The sequence below is a fragment of the Mobula hypostoma genome, chromosome 1 (assembly GCF_963921235.1).
Source record: "Mobula hypostoma chromosome 1, sMobHyp1.1, whole genome shotgun sequence".
Classification (NCBI taxonomy): Eukaryota; Metazoa; Chordata; class Chondrichthyes; order Myliobatiformes; family Myliobatidae; genus Mobula; species Mobula hypostoma.
The window spans coordinates 28,736,218-28,758,436 of NC_086097.1; the positions used below are offsets into that span (position 1 = coordinate 28,736,218).

Consider the following 22,219-nt stretch of genomic DNA (forward strand, 5'->3'; position numbering starts at 1 on the left):
TAATACTTTGTTTTTTGATTATTCAGCCTGGCTGATAGTTTTACTCTTGTTCTTCATATGGATATGTTATTTGATTATTTTGATGTATTTTTCTCTGTTGTTAATTCTCAATAATAATTAATAAAAAGATTTAAAATAGAAAAGAACTCAGCAAAAGCTGGCTTACTATTTTCTTGAAAGTACTCCTGCAATTCACCTTTCAGCTCAAATACCCTGTTGAGAACTCTTCCTCTGCTAAGCCACTGGATTTCTGTACGTAGCAGGAGATTGGTGTTCTCTTTGTCCAGGTTTTCACATATTTTTTAAAAACATTCTGTAGTCAACTGGCCTTTGCTTAACAAGGTTAACCATTTTTGTAGTATCATCCAGAACTTTTTTCATTTCATCTCCAAGAGTGTTCAACATCAGCACCTCTCTGTGAAGAAAGCAGAGTGTTGTGACATCAGAACTTTCTTTTTGTTTGGCAAGAGAAACAAAACCTTTCATTGTATCCATCCATTGATGGGCACCATCAGTACAGATGTCAACACAGTTTCTCCAAGACACACCTTTTGTTTCCAGATATGAGGACAAAACATTTGCTTGTTTCAGGCAGCTCTTTGCAACAGAAAGGTTTTCTTGAATTACACCATCATTTACAAATCTTACAAATGCTACAACATGACATCTATTGGTGAAATCTGTTGACTCATCAACCTGCATAGATCAGCATCATGTGACATGTCATCAATATGTTGAGTTATTGTACTGTTTCAGAGCGAAACCGCTTTCATTTCTCATACTGCATCTTGTCCTAACACACAATAATGAAATATAAAAAAACTAACGGCATAATAAATATCTAATTGAGAAAAATGCAAAAGATACGAAAACTTCACAATACAATTCAGTTCTAACCTACACATTTCACCTTTTGCAACATTTACGACAACAGAAAAGTGGCAGACCAGCGCCCGAGTTGCGCTACATAAAAATTCCTTCTTTAGAATGAATAGTTCCCTCTAATTTTCAACTACACCGGTAGAGTTTGTTCACTCCCATAAATCTGTTGGTGGAGTGGAGGGGAAGTTGGGGGAGGTGTTTCGGGAGGGAATGGCTGACGTCACAGCCCAAGTTGGGCGAGTTCATTCAATGCTCGGAAAATGCACTTCACGCTCATCAGCTGATGTCCTCCCCTCCTTCTTCTTCATGTGCCTTGCGCGTTACACGCTTGGGCGATCATGGCTCTCCACATCGAACGATCCCTCACAGCGTCAATGATATCTCGCACACTCAGATCTGTTACTTCTTTCACAGTGTCCATATATTTTCTACTTTGCCTTCCTCTTCTGCGTTTCTCAGGCATACGGCCTTGTAATGTAAGGTATTCTATTTCTCCCTTTCTGATGACATGGCCCAGGAGTTTCCTCTCATTTAATGTTCTCACTAAAGATCTTTTTGTATGGGCACGTTGGAGTACTGTCTCATTAGTTACCCTACCTCTATATGATATTTTCAGCATTCTTCTAAAAAAAACACATTTCTGTTGCTTCGAACAACACACATCAAAGTTGCTGGTGAACGCAGCAGGCCAGGCAGCATCTCTAGGAAGAGGTACAGTCGACGTTTCAGGCCGAGACCCTTCGTCAGGACTAACTGAAAGAAGAGTTAGTAAGAGATTTGAAAGTGAGAGGGGGAGGGTGAGATCCGAAATGATAGGAGAAGACAGGAGGGGGAGGGATGGAGCCGAGAGCTGGACAGGTGATAGGCAAAGGGGATATGAGAGGATCATGGGACAGGAGGTCCGGGGAGAAAGAAAAGGTGGGGGGGGGAGCCCAGAGGATGGGCAAGGGGTATAGTCAGAGGGATAGAAGGAGAAAAAGAATGTGTGTATATAAATAATTAAATAACGGATGGATTACCAGGGGGAGGTGGGGCATTAGCGGAAGTTTGAGAATGTTCATGCTATCAGGTTGGAGGCTACCCAGACGGAATATAAGGTGTTGTTCCTCCAACCTGAGTGTGGCTTCATCTTTACAGTAGAGGAGGCCGTGGATAGACATATCGGAATGGGAATGGGATGTGGAATTAAAATGTGTGGCCACTGGGAGATCCTGTTTTCTCTGGCGGACAGAGCGTAGGTGTTCAGTGAAACGATCTCCCAGTCTGCGTCGGGTCTCGCCAATATATAGAAGGCTGCATCGGGAGCACCGGACGCAGTATATCACCCCAGCAGACTCACAGGTGAAGTGTCGCCTCACCTGGAAGGACTGTCTGGGGCCCTGAACGGTAGTGAGGGAGGAAGTGTAAGGGCATGTGTAGCAGTGTTCCGCTTACAAGGATAAGTGCCAGGAGGGAGATCGGTGGGGAGGGATGTGGGGGGGGGGGAACGAATGGACAAGGGAGTCGTGTAGGGAGCGATCCCGGCGGAAAGCAGAGGGGGGGTGGGAAAGATGTGCTTAGTGGTGGGATCCCGTTGGAGGTAGCGAAAGTTAAGTGCACCCAGTGGCCACACATTTTAATTCCACGTCCCATTCCCATCCTGTCCCATGATCCTCTCATATCCCTTTTGCCAATCAACTGTCCAGCTCTTGGCTCCATCCCTCCCCCTCCTGTCTTCTCCTATTATTTCAGATCTCCCCCTCCCCCTCTCAAATCTCTTACTGGCTCTTCTTTCAGTTAGTCCTGACAAAGGGTTTCGGCCCGAAACGTTGACTGCATCTCTTCCTAGGGATGCTGCCTGGCCTGCTGCGTTCACCAGCAACTCTTATGTGTGTTGCTTGAAATTCCAGCATCTGCAGGTTTCCTCCTGTTTGCATTCTGTTGCTTCTGTTTCTCTGGAGTTCCAGTGTTATGGTCCATGTTTCAGAAGCATACAGCAAGATTGACCAGATGTAACATTTTAGTAGCCCAAGCTTTGTTGTCATACAGCACTCACCAAATAATGGTGGGAGCCTCCCCCTCCCCTATATTGCGTCAACGACTGAGAATGGACTCAAACGCGGTCCTACTGTGCTCTGCCGTACTGGATCTGAGACACCTCTCATGGGGCTGCTTGGTCACTGCCCACCACTGCAAGCACTAGCATCGCACAAAGTTCAAAACACAATGTTCTTTTAAAAAATCATGATCTCTCACAGAACCCCAAACAACCTCTCATGGAGCCCCGGTTGAGAAACCCTGATCTAAAATATGCATGATTTTAAACACGAGATTCTGCAAATGCTAGTAATCTCGCATTATCAGCAGATCCTAGACTGCAGACTCAGGTTGCAAGTGCAGTTCCCCTTTTTGAAAACAAACAGAGATGGTACACTGACTTACAGGTACAATTGAAATGCAGAGGCCTTAGACCCCCCACTCCCCCAGACTACCCTGTTGGTGAGTGTGCAGTAGTGGGTTAGCATAGCGCTTTACAGAACCAGCAAACCGGGTTCAATTCCCACCGTTGTCTGTAAGGGGTTTGTATGTTCTCCCTGTGACTACGTGGCTTTCCTCCATCTACTCCGGTTTCCTCCCACGGTCCAAAGATCTACTGGTTGGTAGGCAAATTGACCATTGTAAATTGTCCCGTGTTTAGGCTAGGGTTAACTCAGGGGCTGCTGGGTGGTGCAGAAGGGCCTATTCTACGCTGTATCCAAACAAATAAATATAATTGAAACCTCAGAGCAAGATTATAGTACCAAAGGGACAACAGGGTCTGATGTGTACTTTGCCTCACAGAAAGTTGGCTCACTTCCATTATTTCTGACAAGCACTGCAGCCCAATTGCTTCACCAGTCCCTGTAAAGACAGGACAGATTTGTTATAGAACCATAGAACTATAGAACATTACAGCACAGAAACAGGCCTTTTGGCCCTTCTTGGCTGTGCCGAACCATTATTCTGCCTAGTCCCACTGACCTGCACCTGGACCATATCCCTCTATACACCTCTCATCCATGTACCTGTCCAAGTTTTTCTTAAATGGTAAAAGTGAGCCCGCATTTACCACTTCATCTGGCAGCTCATTCCACACTCCCACCACTCTCTGTGTGAAGAAGACCCCCCCCCCCATGTTCTCTTTAAACTTTTCCCCCTTTACCCTCAACCCATGTCCTCTAGTTTTTTTCTCCCCTAGCCTCAGTGGAAAAAGCCTGCTTGCATTCACTCTATCTATACCCATCATAACTTTATATACCTCTATCAAATCTCCCCTCATTCTTCTACGCTCCAGGGAATAAAGTCCTAACCTATTCAACCTTTCTCTGTAACTCAATTTCTCAACTCCTGGCAACATCCTCGTAAACCTTCTCTGCACTCTTTCAACCTTATTAATATCCTTCCTGTAATTTGGTGACCAAAACTGTACACAATACTCCAAATTCGGCCTCACCAATGCCTTATACGACCTCACCATAACGTTCCAACTCTTATACTCAATATTGTTTGTGTTTTCTTATACTCAATACTTTGATTTATAAAAGCCAATGTACCAAAAGCTCTCTTTACGACCCTATCTACCTGTGGCACAACTTTTAGGGAATTTTGTATCTGTATTCCCAGATCCTTCTGTTCTACTGCACTCCTTAGTGCCCTACCATTTACCTTGTAAGTTCTACCTTAGTTTGTCCTTCCAAAGTGCAATACCTCACACTTGTCTGCATTAATCTCCATCTGCCATTTCTCAGCCCATTTTCCCAGCTGGTCCAAATCCCTCTGAAAGCTTTGAAAACCTTCCTCACTGTCCACTACACCTCCAATCTTTGTACCATCAGCAAATTTGCTGATCCAATTTACCACATTATCATCCAGATCATTAATATAGATGACAAATAACAATGGACCCAGCACTGATCCCTGTGGCACACCACTAGTCACAGGCCTCCACTACCACTCTCTGGCTTCTTCCATTAAGCCAATGTCTAATCCAATTTACTACCTCTCCATGTATACCTAGTGACTGAACCTTCCTAACTAACCTCCCATGTGGGACCTTGTCAAAGACCTTACTGAAGTCCATGAAGACAACATCCACTGCCTTCCCTTCATCCACTTTCCTGGTAACCTCCTTGAAAAACTCTAATAGATTGGTTAAACATGACCTACCAGGCATAAAGCCATGTTGACTCTCCCTAATAAGTCCCTGTCTATCCAAATACTTGTAGATCCTATCTCTTAGTACTCCTTCCAATAATTTACCAACTACCGACATCAAACTTACCGGCCTATAATTTCCTGGATTACTTTTAGAGCCTTTTAAAAATAATGGAGCAACATGAGCCATCCTCCAATCCTCCGGCACCTCACCCGTAGATACTGACATTTTAAATATATCTGCCAGGGCCCCTGCAATTTCAACACTAGTCTCCTTCAAGGTCCAAGATAATACTCAGACAGGTCCTGGGGATTTATCTACTCTGAATTACCTCAAGATAGCAAGCACCTCCTCTTCTTCAATCTGTACAGGTTCCATGACCTCACTACTTGTTTGCCTTATTTCCATAGACTCCATGCCAGTTTCCTTAGTAAATACAGACACAAAAGAACCATTTAAGATCTCCCCCATTTCTTTTGGTTCCATACATAGTCGACCACTCTGATCTTCAAAAGGACCAATTTTACCCCTTATTATCCTTTTGCTTTTAATATACCTATAGAAGCTCTTCGGATTATCCTTCACCTTGACTGCCAAAGCAACCTCATGTCTTCTTTTAACCCTCCTGATTTCTTTCTTAAGTATTTTTTTGCACTTTTTATACTCCTCAAGCACTTTATTTGCTCCCTGTTTCCTATACATGTCATACATCTCTCTCTTCATCAATGTTCCAATATCCCTTGAGAACCAAGATTCCTTACTCTTATTCACTTTGCCTTTAATCCTGACAGGAACATACAAACTCTGCACTCTCAAAATTTCTCCTTTGAAGGCCTCCCACTTACCAATCATATCCTTGCCAGAGAACAACCTGTCCCAATCTACGCTTTTTAGATCCTTTCTCATTTCTTCAAATTTGGCCTTTTTCCAGTTTAGAGCCTCAACCCGAGGACCAGATCTATCTTTATCCATGATCAAGTTGAAACTAATGGTGTTATGATCACTGGAATCAAAGTGTTCCCCTATACGCACTTCCATCACCTGTCCTAACTCGTTTCCTAATAGATCTAATATTGCATCCTCTCTAGTAGGTACCTCTATATATTGATTTAGAAAACTTTCCTGAACATATTTTACAAACTCTAACCCATCTAGACCTTTAACAGTATGGGAATCCCAATCAATATGTGGAAAATTAAAATCCCCTACTATCACAACTTTATGTTTCCTGCAGTTGTCTGTTATTTCTCTGCAGATTTGCTCCTCCAATTCTCGCTGACTATTGGGTGGTCTATAATACAACCCCATTAATGTGGTTATACCTTTCCTGTTTCTCAGCTCCACTCATATGGCCTCAGTAGACAAGCCCACTAATCTGTCCTGCCTGAGCACTGCTGTAATATTTTCCCTGACTAGCAATGCCACCCCTCTACCCTTCATTCCTCTGCCTCGATCACGTCTGAAACATCAGAACCCTGGAACATTAAGCTGCCAGTCCTGCCCCTCCTTGCAGCCAAGTTTCACTAATGGCTATAATATCGTAATTCCATGTGTCAATCCATGTCCTCAGCTCCTCAGCCTTCTCCACAATACTCGTTGCATTGAAACAGACACACCTCAGAAGATTAATACCACCACACACAACCCTTCTATTTGTGACTTTGCATTAACATCATTTACTTTCACCCCTGCTCCACTATCTGCTCTGGCACATTGGTTCCCATCACCCTGCAAATCTAGTTTAAACCCTCCCCAGTAGCACTAACAAACCTCCCTACAAGGATATTGGTCCCCTTGTAGTTCAGGTGTAACCTGTCTCTCTTGTACAGGTCCCACCTGCCCCAGAAGAGGTCCCAATAATCCTGAAATCTGAAACCCTGCCCCCTACACCAGTTCCACAGCCATGGGTTCATCCGCCAGAGCATCCTATTCTTACCCTCACTGGCACGTGGCACCTGTAGCAATCCTGAGATTAGCATCCTCGAGGTCCTGCTTTTTAACTTCCTACCAAGCTCTCTATACTCACTCTCCAGGACCTCCTCACTCTTTCTTCCTACGTCGTTGGTACCGATGTGTACCATGACATCTGGCTGATCATCCTCTCACTTCAGAATGCTTTGCACGCAATCGGAGACATCCCTGACCCTGGCACCCGGGAGGCAACAAACCATCCGGGAGTCTCTGTCATGACCACGTCCTTTCTGTACCTTTAGCTATTGAGCCCCCTATTATTACCGCTCTCCTCTTCTTCCACCCTCTCTTCTGCACTGCAGAACCAGACTCAGTGCCAGAGATCTGGCTGCCACAGCTTGTCCCAGGTAAGTCATCCTCCTTCAACAGTATCCAAATCAGTATACTTGTTGTTGAGGGGAATGGCCACTGGGGAACCCTGCTCTGCCTGCCCTTTCCCCTACCCTCACCTGACGGTAACCCAATTACCTGTGTGCTGCTCCTTTGGCGTAACTACCTCCCTGAAGCCACTATCTATAAACTCTTCACTCTCCCCAATGATCCAGAGGTCATCCAGCTCCTGCTCCAGTTCCCTAATGCGGTTGGTTAGGAGCTGCAGCTGGATGCACTTCTTGCAGGTGTCGTTGTCATGCAAGATTTTCCCTTAAGGAAATCATGCTGACTTTGGTTCATTTCAGCATGTGCCTCCAAGTACCCGAAACTTCAGCTTTAACAATTCACTCCAGCATCTTTCCAACCACTTAAGCTGGCTAACTGGCCTGTAATTTCCTTCCGACTTCCTCCCTTCTTGAAGAGTGGAGTTACATTTGCATTTTCCAATCTTCTGGAACTATGCCAGAATCTGGTGATTCTTGAAAAATCATTACTAATGCCTCTACCATCTCTTCAGCTACTACCTCTTTCAGAACACATGGTGTAGTCTATCTGGTTCAGGTGACATATCTATCTTCAGACCTTTCAGTTTCCCAAGCATCTTCTTAGTAAAAATAACTGTACTCACTTCTGCTCCCTTATACTCTCAAACTTCTGGCATACTTCTAGTGTCTTCCACAGTGAAGACTGGCGCAAAATACTTCTTTAGTTTGTCCACCATTTCCTTATCCCCCATTAATACCTCTTCAGTGGTCCAATATCTACTTTCACCTCACTTTTACTCTTTATATATTTGCAAAAACTTTTGGTATCCTCTGATATTATTGGCAAGCTTACCTTCATATTTCATAATAGCAAGGCATCTGGAAAGAAACGGATCCATCAGGCAGACACAGCATGGAGTTCTTTGAGGATATAACAAGCACAGTGGATCGAGGGGAACAAATAGATGTTATTTACTTGGATTTCTAGAACATTCGATAAGGTGCCGCATAAAAGAGTTATCCACAAGATAAGGATGCATAGGGTTGGGGGTGATGTATTAGCATGGGTAGAGGATTAATTAATAGAAAGCAGAGTTGGGATACATGGGTGTTACTCTGGTCGGCAATCAGTAGCGAGTGGTGTGCCGCTGGGGTCAGTGCTGGGCCCACAAATGTTCATGATTTACATTAACAATCTGGAAGAGGGGACTGAGTGTAGTGTATCTAAGTTTGCTGATGATACTAAATTGAGTGGAAAAGCAAATTGTACAGAAGATATGGAGGGTCTGCAGAGAGATAAAGATGGGTTAAGTGAATGGGCAAGAGTCTGGCAGATGGAGTACAATGTTGGTAAATGTGAGGTCATCCACTTTGGAAGGAAAAAATGAAAGATTATTACTTAAACGGTAAATGCAGCATGCTGCTGTGCAGAGGGACTTGGGAATGCTTTGTGCATGAATCACAGAAGGTTGGTTTGCAGGTGCAGCCAGCTATCAAGAAGGCAAATGGAATGTTGGCCTTCATTGCTAGAGGGGTTGAATTTAAGAGCTGCAACTGTACTGGGTACTGGTGAGGCTGCACCTGGAGTTGTGTGTGTAGTTCTGGTCTCCTTACTTGAGGAAGGATGTATTGACTTTGGAGGCGGTTTACCAGATTGATTCCAGAGATGAGGGGGTTAGACTATGAGGAGAGACTGAGTTGCCTGGGTCTGCACCCGCTGGGGTTCAGAAGAATGAGAGGAGATCTTATAGAAACATATGAAATTATGAAAGGGTTAGATAAGATAGAGGTAGGAAAGTTGTTTCCACTGGTAGGTGAGACTAAACTAGGGGATATAGCCTCAAGATTTGGGGGAGTACATTTAGGACAGAGATGAGGAGTAACTGCTTTTTTCGCAGAGTGGTGAATCTGTGGAATTATCTGCCCAATGAAGCAGTGGAGGCTACCTCAATAAATATATTTAAGACAAGGTTGGATAGATTTTTGCATAGTAGACAAATTAAACTTTATGGGGAAAAAGCAGGTAGGTGGAGACGAATCCATGACCAGATCAGCCATGATCTGGCAGAGTAACCTCAATGGGCCAGATGGTCTACTCTTGCTCCTATTTCTTGTGTTCTTATGTTATGTTTCGCTCCTTATGGAAGTTGTCTTCTGTTGGTATTTAAAAGCTTCCCAATCCTCTAACTTCCCACTAAGTTTTGCTATATGTCCTCTTTTGCTCTTAGGTTGGTTTTGACTTCCTTGTCGGCCATGGTTGTCATCCTGCCTTTAGGTTGCTACTACTTCTATGGGATGTATCTATCTTGCACCTTCTGAATTGCTCCCAGCCATTGCTGCTCTGCCAGTCATTTCCTCTCTCATGCTGCTGTAATACTGATAAAAGTATGGCATGTGGCCAAGTGGTTAAGGCGTTGGTCTAGTGATCTGAAGGTTGTTAGTTCGAGCATCAGCTGAGGCAGCGTGTTGTGACCTTGAGCAAGGCACTTAACCACACATTGCTCTGCAATGACACTGGTGCCAAGCTGTATCAGTCCTAGTGTCCTTCCCTTGGACATCGGTGGCGTGGAGAGGGGAGACTTGCAGCATGGGCAACTGCAGGTCTTCTATACAACCTTGCCCAGGCCTGCGCCCTGGAAACCTTCCAAGGCACAAATCCACGGTCTCACGAGACTAATAGATGCCTATTAATACTTATAAATCTGACTTTAGCACTTCTCCCTTTCAAACTGCAGGATAAATTCTATCATCTTATGATCAATGCCTCCTAAGGTTTCTTTATCTTAAACTCTCTAATCTTAAGCTCCTGTTCATTACACAACACCCAACCCAGAATATCTGATCCCCAAGTGGGCTCAACCACAAACTGCTCTAAAAAGACATCTCATCAGCATTCTACAAATTCTCTCAGCATCGTGACTTTGCCAATCTAACCAAATTTGCCAATTATCCAAATTCCCCTCAACTATTGTAACATTGCCCTTTTGAAAAGCATTTTCTAAATCCCATTCTAATTTGTAGCCCCACATCCTGACTAAAATTGGAGGCCTGTACTTAACTCCCATCAGGGTCGTTTTTATCCTTGCAGTATCCTTAACTCTACTCGTAATGATTCTACATCTTCTGATCCTAGGTCACCTCTTTCTAAGGATTTAATTTTTTTTTAAACCAACAGAGCCAGCACACACCCTTTGCTTACCTGCCTGTCTTTTTGATACAATATCTACCCTTGAATATTAAGCTCCCAACTATAACCTTATTTCAGCCATGACTCAGTGATGCCCACATCATACCTGCTAGTCTCCAACTGTGCTACAAGATCATCTACATTATTTTGTAACTGCATGCATTCAAATACATTTCCAGTCCTGTATTCATCACCCTTTTCCATTTCATCCCCGTTACACTGCAACTCATTCCACTTACTGCAGTTTACCCTCACTGGTGCGTGGCACAGGCAGCAATTCAGAGATTACTACCATGGAGGTCCTGCTTTTCAACTTTCTACCCAACTCCCTAAATTTGCTCTTCAGGATCTCCTCCCTTTTCCTACTTATGCCATCGGTGCCAATATCTACCAAGACTTCTGGCAGCTCACCTTCTCCCTTAAGAATGCTGTGGACCCCATCCAAGACAGCCCTGGCCCTGGCACGTGGGAGGCAACATACCATCACAATGTCTCTATCACATTCACAGAATCTCATGTCTACTCCTCTAACTACGGAATCCCCCATCACCACTGTAATCCGCTCTCCCACCTTCCCTTCTGAGCCACAGTGTTCCCACCTGGTAGATCATTGCATTGTCCCCCCCACAGTATCTGAAGTACTAGAGTTATTATTATTATTATTATATTATTGAGAACTGCCAGAAGCTTTCTCTGCATTTGCTGCCCATTTCATTTCCCTCTCCTGACAGTCACACAGGTACCTGCCTCCTGCAACTTTGGAGTGACCATCTCCCTGTAGCTCCTATTTATCACCTTCTCAGTATCCCATACGAGCCAATGATCATTGAGTTGCAGCTCTAGTTCCTTAACACACTCTCTGAGGAGCTGCAGATATGAATATCTGGGAGGCTGGAGGCCTGCCAGAATTCCCACATCTCACACAAAGAACACAACACAGCCCCTGGAGCCATCTTCATTGCTCTATGTGCTAACAGAGGAAGACTGAAGAAAACAAAAAGAAACATACCAGATACTTACCTCACCCAAGCCTGATGAGCCAAATCCTCCCCACTCCAACACTGGTTCACTGACACAATGGCCACTTCACTTGTCCCTGCCTTATTTTTATTTGCCCTTGCTAGTGAACAGTGATTTGGTTGAGCCACTGGAAAACACCAAAAGCCCGTGAACACTCCTTTCTAAATCTCACTCACAGACCTGTGACTAGCCTTCTCTCTCATTCTGGATTCAACTGAGCCACCAAAAAAATTATGTACTGCAATGTACTGCTGCTGCAAAACAAGTTTCATGACAATTGCCAGCGGTATTAAACGAGATTCTGATTCTGAATCTTAAGCAACACACGCATGCAACCGGGAGAAACTCAGCAAGCCAGGCAGCATCTACAGAGGCAAAACCCAGAAAAAGGTGGAGGGAAGGAGGGAGGGGGGAGAAGTGCGAGTTGGCTGGTAAGAGGGATGGTGGGTGGGGAGGGGAAATGAAGTGAAAAGCTGTGAGGTGATAGGTGGAAAAGGTGAAGGGCTGAAGAAAAACGAATATAATAGGAGAGGAAAGTGCAGCATAGAAGAAGTGGAAGGAGTGGCACCAGAGGGAGGGGATGGGTAGATGAAGAAGAGAAGAGGTGAGAGTGGAACCAGAATGGGGAATGGAAAAAAGAGAGAAGAGGAGGCCGTAATTAGAGGAAATTAGCAAAATAGATGTTCATGTCATCAGCTTGGAGGCTATCCAGAGGGAATAGGTGTTGCTCCTCCAGCCTAAGTACGGCCCCATCGAGCAATAGAGGATGCATGTAGGAATGGGAAGTTGAACTAAAATGGGTGGCCACCGGGAGATTCTGCCTTTAGCAGAAGACGAAGCAAAGATGCTCAATGAACTGGTCCTCCAATCTTCATCAGGTCTCACAAAGGGCACAGAAGGTGACCCTGACAGGTGTACAAGTGATGTCACCTCAGAGACCCTGAATGGTAGAGGGAAAATATGTAGAGATAAGTGCATTTGTCACACTGATTTTAAGCACCTCTTCCAAATCTGTTAGCCTAGCCTTCTTCTGATTCAAGGAAATCACCCTCCGTTAATGCATCAGACTGCAATTTCCACTGCTAAAGTTTGACAAGTTTTGTTCCTGTTGGCCACAATGTGCTAGATATACCACTGATCAGCGGGCTGCTGAACATAATGGGTGCCAGCTCTAAAAATCTGCTATTACAGGGGTCTATGGACATCATCTTTAGCTGGGAGATCAGCGGCCAGGACAAACAGTTAAGTTCAGTGCAGGTTAGGGCACTTCTGACCATGGGAGTGGTATGATGCGTAGTGGTTAACACATCACTTTATAGCACCAACTGTTCAATTCCCACCAGTGCCTGTAAGGAGTTGGCATGTTTTCCCTCTAAACGCATGGGATTCCTCTGGCTGCTACAGTTTCCTCCCACATTCCAAAGACAGATCAGTAAGGGCCTGTTATGTGCTGTATCTCTAAATTTTTAAAAAACTGGCTAGTCCTGTCCACAATGTTGCTCTGAGAGTTGCTGTCTGAAGTACTGTCTGTGAAAGCTATCAGTGATATAGAATATTTAACATTCTAATAAGCTCAAAACTCAGAACTAAAATTATAAAACAAGTAAAACATTACATACTGTCAAATTCCAATAAATCAAAAAGGAAATGAGTGATAATACTTTGGTACAGTGTAGCCCTCTGGGCAGAGAGCATCACGCCATTCATTATAAAGAACAGATTCATAAACTGAAGTCACAAAGCATCCATGGCGCAATAGCAAATATTTGTAGACAGGACTTTTGCAAACCAAGGTATTCCCAGCTGCTGTTTTCCTCTGTGTGTGCCAGACTTTCATTTCTCATGTCTTCCATGAAATTTCAAGTTTTCGGTCTGTATTCCTGTTCACATTATTCATGTATGTCACAAACAGCTCTAGTAATGAAACTAAACCTCCCAGAAGTCCAAAAATCAGCCATTTACTACAATTCTATACTTGTTAAATGCCAATTTTACATCCATTTCAACGAATAAAAAATATACCTGAGACCATCAAAACATTGGCATATACTGGTCTTTTTAGAAGACCAACCATCCTTCACAACTTAATGTCAATTAATGCAAAAATCAGCACGCCACAAATACACGCATTAAATGGTTCCATACAACAGATAGAAATACATTACATCAAAGAATTTTTTAATGGTCCCAAATATACTTAAACAACTAAGTGTACACTCAAGAAAAAAATTGAAGAAAATGTAAGATATGAAACAAAAATGATCACATCTAGAAATTCCATTCACTTTTTAGTCAGAAGGGATGAAGGGGATTTCTCAAAAAATTATGCAGTTGTAAAGATCACAGGTTAAAAAGAGAAAATTTGTGTACTCTTAGCCCTCCCCAGAGAGGTTCCTTTAAAATGCCTTCTTTCATCAGGATCAGCGATGTCCTGAATATACAACGTAAAGGGAAGTCTTTCAACAATGAGAAAAACTGCTGGCATTCCAGGGAGAAATTACTGCAGGATAACACCATGCTCTCCCAGGCTCCCAAAGACCTACCCAACACACCGATACAGACTCAACCAAAACCAGTCAGTCGTGCTACTTTTCATAGCACTAGAAAACAAAGATCTCTCCACCCTCATAAGCTGCTGTTTTTGTTTCTTCCTTCCCTGAGAAAGGGGGTAGAGCAAGGTCAAAGCCTGGACACACATGGGTAAGAACAAGTCCAAATTCCTTTGTTCTGACGTTTTGTTTTTGCATCCTTTCCCGTTTCAATGGATTGGCACTTGATCAGCAGAATTCCACGTGTACATTTATCTGTGAGAGGCAACGGTTCAGACACCCTTTTTGTCCTTGAGTCTGGTGATTTTTGCAGGTCAGTGAGAGTCACTGGGCAAGGTTGAAAGGGATCATCATTAGGATCCAAGCCTGGACTTCTTTGTTAAAGGTGCTGACTGCTCTTTCTCCTCACCATCTTCCTCCTCCTCTTCCTCCTCCTCATCATCGTCATCTGGGTAATCTACAAGACCGATTAGACCACCCTGGACAAGAAATAAAAAGTTACTGCATCGCAAGAAACATCATTCTAATCTCAAAATTTGTTCTGAACATGTGTTGGGAAATCTGATGAAAGTTATTAGTAAATACAGTGGATTCTGGTTAATTGGGCCATCAGTTAGTTAGGCAGCTGCTTATTTGGGACACTATACCACTTAATCGGAACATTGACTATTGGTGAAGAGTTTCCAACTAGCGTCAGTCGTATGCACTTAGACCATAACATAAAGGAGCAGAATTAGGTCAATGGCCCATCAAGTTTGCTCTGCCATTTCATCACGGCTGATTCATTTTCCCTCTCAGCCCCAATCTGCCTTCCCCCCTTATCCTTTCATGTTCTGACCAACCCAGAATCTATCAACCTCTGCCTTAAATACACAAAGACTTGGCCTCCACAACTGCCCGTGACAACAAATTCCACAGATTCACCATTCTCTGGCTAAAGAAATTCCTCCTCATCTCTGTTCTGTGTCCTTTGGACATAGACTCTCCCACCACAGGAAATATCCTCTCCACATCCACCATCAGGGCCTTTCACCCTTTGCTAGGTTTCAATTAGGTTGCCCCTCATTTTTTTGAATTATAGTAAACACAGGCTCAGAGCCATCAACTCTTAATATGACAAGCTGTTCAATCCTGGAATCATTTTTGTGAATCTCCTTTGAACCCTCTCCAGTTTCAGCACATCCTTTCACAATACTCCAAGTGAGGCCCCGCCAGTGCTTTATAAAGTCTCAACATTAATCATTGCTTTATATTCTTGTCTTCTTGAAATGGATGCTAACATTGCATTTGCCTTCCTCACCACAGACTCAACCTGCAAATTAACCTTTAGGAAACCCTGCACAAGGACACTTGTGTGGCCATTGTGTGGCTACACTGTACTTGAAGCAAACAGATTTTAAATAGTGTCAGTTGTGTGTGATAGTGTTCAAAAGCAGTGATTTTTGACACTGATATTTGGCGAGAAATGAGCCTTAAGAGAATTCAGAACTGTTTTGCTCAGTGTGGTTTCAAGCATTGAGGCTTGCAGATACCAGAAATGGCTGGGAGTAAAAATGAAATGATTTCAGTACTTAAACAAGTTAGGAACTAGAACCACAAAGAATTTGAAGGTATTGACAATCACCTTGCATGAAAATGAAGATTTGGAGGATGCAATTGTCGAGGCATTGCATGAAGGCAGTCCATTATCTGTACTAGGTGTCAGTGCTGATTTTGTTCATTTACAGTCAATCAAAAGTACATGTACACTGGACGAATTCCTCTGTCAATAACTATTAGGAATTATTACAGTTTTGTAGTACTGTAGTAGTATTGGTAGTGCTCTAATTTGTTCTGTTTCATTGAAATACTTAAGTTGTAACTCAGTTAAAAAGTTATTTTTTAAAAAGTCAAACTACCATTTAACTATTTCCATGAAACTTTGGTTAACTGGGGTAGTTGCTTAACTGGGCCAAAATGTACAGGTCCTGATGTGTTCCAATTAATCAGAATCCACTGTATTAAATATAGCACTGGTCTTAGAACCATCTCATTCAGGAATACATTATGATAAGGTGTATGAGGTTTAGAGGGTTTCTGAGGAAGAATTTTTTTCCACTCAAAAGGGCAGGTGGAACAAAGCGCCTGATGGAGTGGTGGAGGTAGAGACTCTCATAACATTTAACGGTCTTTGCAAGCACTTGATTTGCCAACACACAGGTCAGACCAAGGACTGGTAAATGGGATTCATGTAGCTAGGATTTGATGGTCAGCACTGAGGTGGTGTTTCAAAGGGCCTGTTTCATTTGTAATTATGGATGAGGTTGGCCATTCAGCCCATCTTTGCTCCTGTATTCCTGAGAGTTCTGAAGTCTAGTCACCGGAGCAGTCACTTTTTCTTAACCCAGTGGATGCATAGTTGGTTGACATTGTTCAGTCAATAATTTGAAAGAAAGAAACACAAATTAACTCAATAGACAAGCAAGTATTAATCCCAAGTAGCACTGATTAAAGATTCAGAGATAATGTGTTTAGTAACACTTCAGTTAATCCATTGATAGTGTCTTCACCCAGGGGCTTTCCTCTTCATTTTGTCCTTTGCTGAGTCAACCCCAATTTCAATTCAAGATGAGCGATAAGAATGTAGTAGTAATTCAGCCTGAAGTAGTTTCATGATTTAAGAAATCATTTACATCCAACATATACCTTGGTTGTAATAGCTGCCATGTGAGGTGTGCTTTTGGCAATTGTTCCGGGTGAGCCAGGAGACCCCGGAGAGCCTGGAGACCCAGGTGAGTTGCTTGAGGCTGACTGGCTAGTGAGGCTGGACTTGCTGCTGCTGCTGCTGGTACTGGAGAAGGAGAGCTTGAAACTGGGACTCTGTCTTCCTGTCAGAGTGCTCTTTGTTAGGACCTCCTTCTCATCTCCATCCTTCACTAAAAGATAAGTCCAAAATTTAAATGGAATAAAATTACAACAGTACCTTACAGTATCATCTTTACTACATAATAATAATTACAACCTTAATACATAAAACATGGATTTGTATGTATATTAAGGAATTTCCCCAAAACAGAATCGAGACAAATTTAACAATGGAATTCAACCACGACCATTAATGAACAAATCAACTCCATCTTCAATTCAGATCAAGGACCGATATTGCAGCAATGAAGCCAAAAATAGACTCATGTTCAAAATGAACTGCAAACTTGAATCTGGTTTCAAAAAGAAAAATCTCTGACATTAGAGAATTTCTAAACCAAGACAGAATCAGAAACCCCACCTCCCACCACTGTATTAATCAGATTCCTTTCAGTACATTGGCCCTTACAATAATCTGTGCCATTGGTATGCCTGACCTCAGCTTTGGTTCAACATATTAAATTTAACTTGAGATGTAATCTGTGGTTTTACATTTACAGTTCAGAATGGAACTTCCATTCTACAATATCTTGCTTTCCATTTTCCCCCCATTCTCTTACCACTCTTAGGTGTTAATGTGTGCAGTTTGATAGATGTCAACAGTATTGCTTGCCCATGACTCAATAGTCAATCATCCCAAAGATAAAGTTTAGTTTTATCTGTCACATGTACATCAGTGAAGTGTGTTGTTTTGCATCAAATCAAATCAGAGAGCAGCTTGGGGCAGCTCACAAGTGTCAATGGATTTCCCACAACTCACTAGCCATAACCTTTAGGAACATGGGAGGTAATCTGAGCACCCACAGTAAAACACAGAAACTTCTTACAGACAGCGGCAGGAATTGAATGCAAACAATGATCACTGGCATTTTAACTTGATTAACTGTGCTACTGTGCAGATTTTAACAGGTGGTCAAAGGATTGGGGTTTAAAAAAAAATCAAAGCCAAGGCCCAGCAGAAGCCAAAAAGGGTCTTGGAAGTCTTCGTGCAGGATTCCATAAAGGTTAACTTGCAGATTGAGTCAGTAGTAAAGAAGGCAAGTGCAATGTTAGCATTCATTTTGAGAATAAAATATAAAAGCAAGGGTGTAATGCTAAAGCTTTATAAGGCATTGGTCAGACTGCACTTGGGAGTGTACGTATGAGGAACATTTGATGGCTCTGGGTCTGCAGGGGTGATTCTCATTGACACCCATTGAATATTGAAAGGCATAGATAGAGTGGATGTGGAGAGGATGTTTCTTATAGTTGAGGAATCTAGGAGAATGAGGTTGAGAGGAATAACAAATCAGCCAGGATGGAAATGCAGTGCAAATCTGATGGGCCAAATGGCCCAAATCTGTTCCTATGTCATATGGTCTTAAAACACAATCTCACCCATTGTGCCATGAATTCCACAACCACCCCCCTAGAGATGCAAGGCCAGATTTCCAGGCAATTTTTCAATATATTTTCATTCATGCCTATGACCAAGAGCAGGACATTCATAACCATGAAAGAAATAGCCCTGAATAAACTCTGTAATTGGAACATACTCTCAGATTAACAGACACTTGTACTTTGATGTCAAGCAAACCAGAAAGAAACATTAATTGCCAGATTTTCATACATTTTTTCCTCTCCATAAATTTGCCGAAATGATCCATGATTTCGTCATCATTTTTTGACTTATCAGAAGGTAATAGTACTGGCTCTCCATCTTCCAATTCGTCCTCATCTGTGTTGAACCACATCTCCTCCTCTTCCTCCAGGGTGCGGGCATCTCTTCGGTACCTGTTATTTCGCAAGATGGAACGCATACTAAATTCCAAAGAGGGATAAAAAGAGGCATTAGTGCACTCTTATAGAGTCGGGATCACAATTTTAAAGACCTGGTTGAAGTATGATTAAATCCATTGAAAGTCCCAATCCCACTAATGCAACAAGAATTTCAATTCAGTTGAAAAAGATCTGGAAGTAAACTGTTGACATTATGAGAAGGGACTAGACTGCTATATAATATCTGCAATTGGCCAGCTAGTATATTTTAGACTAGAGAAGTTATTGCCTTTACGTGGTCTGACCCATCATATTGCTAGCCCAATATAGCTTGGCTTTGACTCTACGTAATGCTAATACGTGATTTTGGTTGCATTCAAACATAGTTTCTCCCAGCATGCATTTGTACGTTGTTTTAAGCTATTCCAACAACATTCTAAATTCCACTTTTGATTATCACCCATCTCAACTTTTAATGATAAGACCGTAAGACATAGGAGCAGAATCAGCCCATTCAGCTCATTGAGTCTGTTCCACCATCCCATTATGGCAAATTTATTATTCCTCTCAACCCCATTCTCCTGCCTCTCCCTGTAGCCTTTGATGCCCTTACTAATCAAGAACTTAACAATCTCCACTTTAAATACAGCCAATGACTTGGCCGTCTGTGGCAATGAATTCCCTCTGGCTAAAGAAATTCCACCTCATCTCTGTTCTAAAGAACATCTTGGTATCTGAGGCTGTCCCTCTGTTCTGAAACTCCCTGACTCACTTCCCTGGTTCCTTTGCTTTTAATCACATTTTTTTGCCCAATGCTTTCTGCCTTTTAACATCGCCTATTAAAGAAAATAAACAACACATTTAAGGAAAAAGCTTCACCTGTCAAGTTTTGGATTATCCTGTCTTTCCCTTTGTTGCTCATAACGCAATTTCAACCCTTTGAATGTCTGCACATAATCCACGTCTTCAAGGGCTTTCCAGTAATTTTCTATGACATGAGCTGTTAGGGACTTGATATCTTCCTGTGTATCAGAAGACACTACTTTAACCAGTAATATAAACTGTATAAACACAAGAGAATCTGCAGATGCTGGGAATCCAGAGCAATACACAAAAATGCTGGAGCAACTCAGCAGGTCAGGCAGCATCTATGGAGGGGAATAAGCAGTTGATGTTTTGGGCTGAGACTAATAAAAGATTCCCGAGTTCCTCCAGCATTTTGTGTGTTGCTCTAGATAAAATATATAACTTTCTGGAATAACAGTATTAAGACCATATTTAGTGCACCAATAAACCTTGGATTTTAAGAGGTCTAAGTGGGACTACAAAATTTGGAGACTAACACGATTTCTATATAAAAAACTACTGAATCTCCTAAGTGCAAGTACTAAATACATAAACTTCTAAGATTATGAAAGGCTAAGAAGGGTTATGGTCCAGGTGCAGGTTGATGGGCCCAGGCAGAATAAGAGTTCGGCACAGACTAGATGGACTGAAGGGCCTGTTTCTATGCTGTAGTGCTCTATGACTCAAAACGGTATTTTTTTGTTATTATTCCAGACTAGCAGCATTAATGACATTTTCTCTACTGTTATCATAAAACAAATTTGAATGGAAAATTCTACTCCAAAATTTGCCTTCAATAATGGACAACAAAAATACACACCCCTTAGCTTTAACTCCTCTGTGTGCCAAGGATGCCTCGCCTGACTCCATGAAGAGAGTAGTGGGCTCAGCCTAATACATCACAGGTACATCCCTTCCCACCATTGGCAGTATCTACAGGAGGCAGTACCCCAATAAGACAAGATCCACCATTAAAGATCCCATCCTAGTTCGGACCATGCCACCTTCTTGCAGCTACCTTTGGGCAAGAGGTACAGAAACCTAAAGACCCAAACCATCAAGTACTAATGAAGGGTCTCAGCCCAAAATGTCAACTGTTTATTACCCTACACTGATGCTGCCTGACCTAATGAGTTTCTTGGTGACAAAGGTGAGGATGGTATTGCCATTTCCTGACTAACATGGGGCACACAAAATATGGAAAAGACCTATTCCTTAGCAGGCTGCTTTCAATGTGTAACTGTGATGGGATTGACAGTGCAACATACACTCAGTGGCCACTTTATTTGGTCCGGAGTGGAATCCATGATCTTCTGCTGCTATAGCCCATCCACTTCAAGATTTGATGTGTTGTGCATTCAGAGATGCTCTTCTGCACACCACTGTTGTAACACGTGGTTACTTGAGTTACTGTGTCCTTCTGGCCTTATGGTGTTCTGTCAGTTTAAACAAGTTTGGTCATTGTCTATTAACCTCATTTATTAACAAGTCATTTTTACCCACAGAATTGCCAGTCACTGGATGCTTTTTTGTTTTTTGCATTAATCTCTGTAAACTCTAGAGAATGTTGAGCATAAAGAATAGCAGTTGTCTGAAATACTCAAACCACTATCTGCCACCAACAATCATTCCACAGTCACTTAATCACATTTCCTCCCCCCTTCTGATATTTGGTCTGAACAAGAATTGAACCACTTAGGCACGTCTGCATGTTTTTATGCACTGAGTTGCTGCCACATATTTGTATTAATGAGATGTACCTAATAAAGTGGCCATTGAGTGTTAAGTGAGAATGTCTTGGTCCTCCCCTTCCCAGTTTTAAATCTCTTATTAGCTCTTTCTTTAGTTAGTCCTGATGAAGGGTCTCGGCCTGAAACGTCGACTGTACATCTTCCTAGAGATGCTGCCTGGCCTGCTGCGTTCACCAGCAACTTTTGATGTGTGTTGTCTGGTTTGTTTGTTTGTTTGTTTATTTATTTATTTATTGAGATACAGCATGGAATGGGCCCTTTAGGCCACACCATCCAGCAATACCCCCAATTTTAATCCCAGCAGAATCACAGGACTATTTACAATGCCCAATTAACCCACCAACTGGTACACTGTTAGACTGCGGGAGGAAACTGGAACATCCAGAGTAAACCCAGGGAGAATGTACAAACTCCTTACAGGCAGCAGTGGGAATTGAACCCAAGTCACCTGTACTGTAAACTGTTGTGCTAACCACTACACTACCGTGTTCAATGCTTCTCTAACATCGTGGTCAAATTTGTGCAGAAATCAGGGAGATGAACTCAAGTGACATTATGTAAACCAGTCTCACATCCACTGATACCATTTACACTTACTGCTATCTCAGGAAAACATTCAATGCAATCAAGGACACTGCCACCTTTCTACCCCTCAGATGGGCTGAAAATACAAAAGCTTGAAAGCCTGAACTACCAGGCTCAAGGATAGATCCTATCCCACTGTTGTAAGTCTTGAATGCTACCAAAAAAATTGACAAAGGTTTTGGAGTGATGTAGTGTAAGGCGTTCAACCAGGTTCTCCATGGTAGGTTCATTTAGAA

The 22,219-nt window shown here is 42.6% G+C and overlaps 1 protein-coding gene and 1 long non-coding RNA gene across 3 annotated transcripts in view; both read right to left on the minus strand.

Annotated features, from left to right (window-relative positions):
* Positions 1-368: 368 nt before the first annotated feature.
* On the minus strand, positions 369-5,428 carry LOC134352118 (uncharacterized). Its single transcript, XR_010019352.1, has 3 exons — positions 5,388-5,428; positions 3,701-3,762; positions 369-415 (listed from the first exon to the last, which is right to left on the minus strand). It is a non-coding gene; the product is annotated as an uncharacterized LOC134352118 (long non-coding RNA).
* Positions 5,429-13,240: 7,812 nt separating this feature from the next.
* The window catches only part of smek1 (SMEK homolog 1, suppressor of mek1 (Dictyostelium)), a 134,168-nt gene continuing 125,189 nt past the window's right edge, over positions 13,241-22,219 (minus strand). The window contains exons 12-15 of one of the 2 annotated variants that reach the window (XM_063045268.1): positions 19,681-19,823; positions 18,653-18,843; positions 16,825-17,054; positions 13,241-14,618 (exon numbers count right to left, since the gene is read on the minus strand). In XM_063045268.1, the coding sequence (XP_062901338.1) occupies positions 14,493-14,618; positions 16,825-17,054; positions 18,653-18,843; positions 19,681-19,823 (690 nt within the window). In that variant the 3' untranslated portion in view covers positions 13,241-14,492. The remainder of the gene's footprint in view (positions 14,619-16,824; positions 17,055-18,652; positions 18,844-19,680; positions 19,824-22,219) is intronic. The other variant, XM_063045260.1, reaches the window with a different exon arrangement.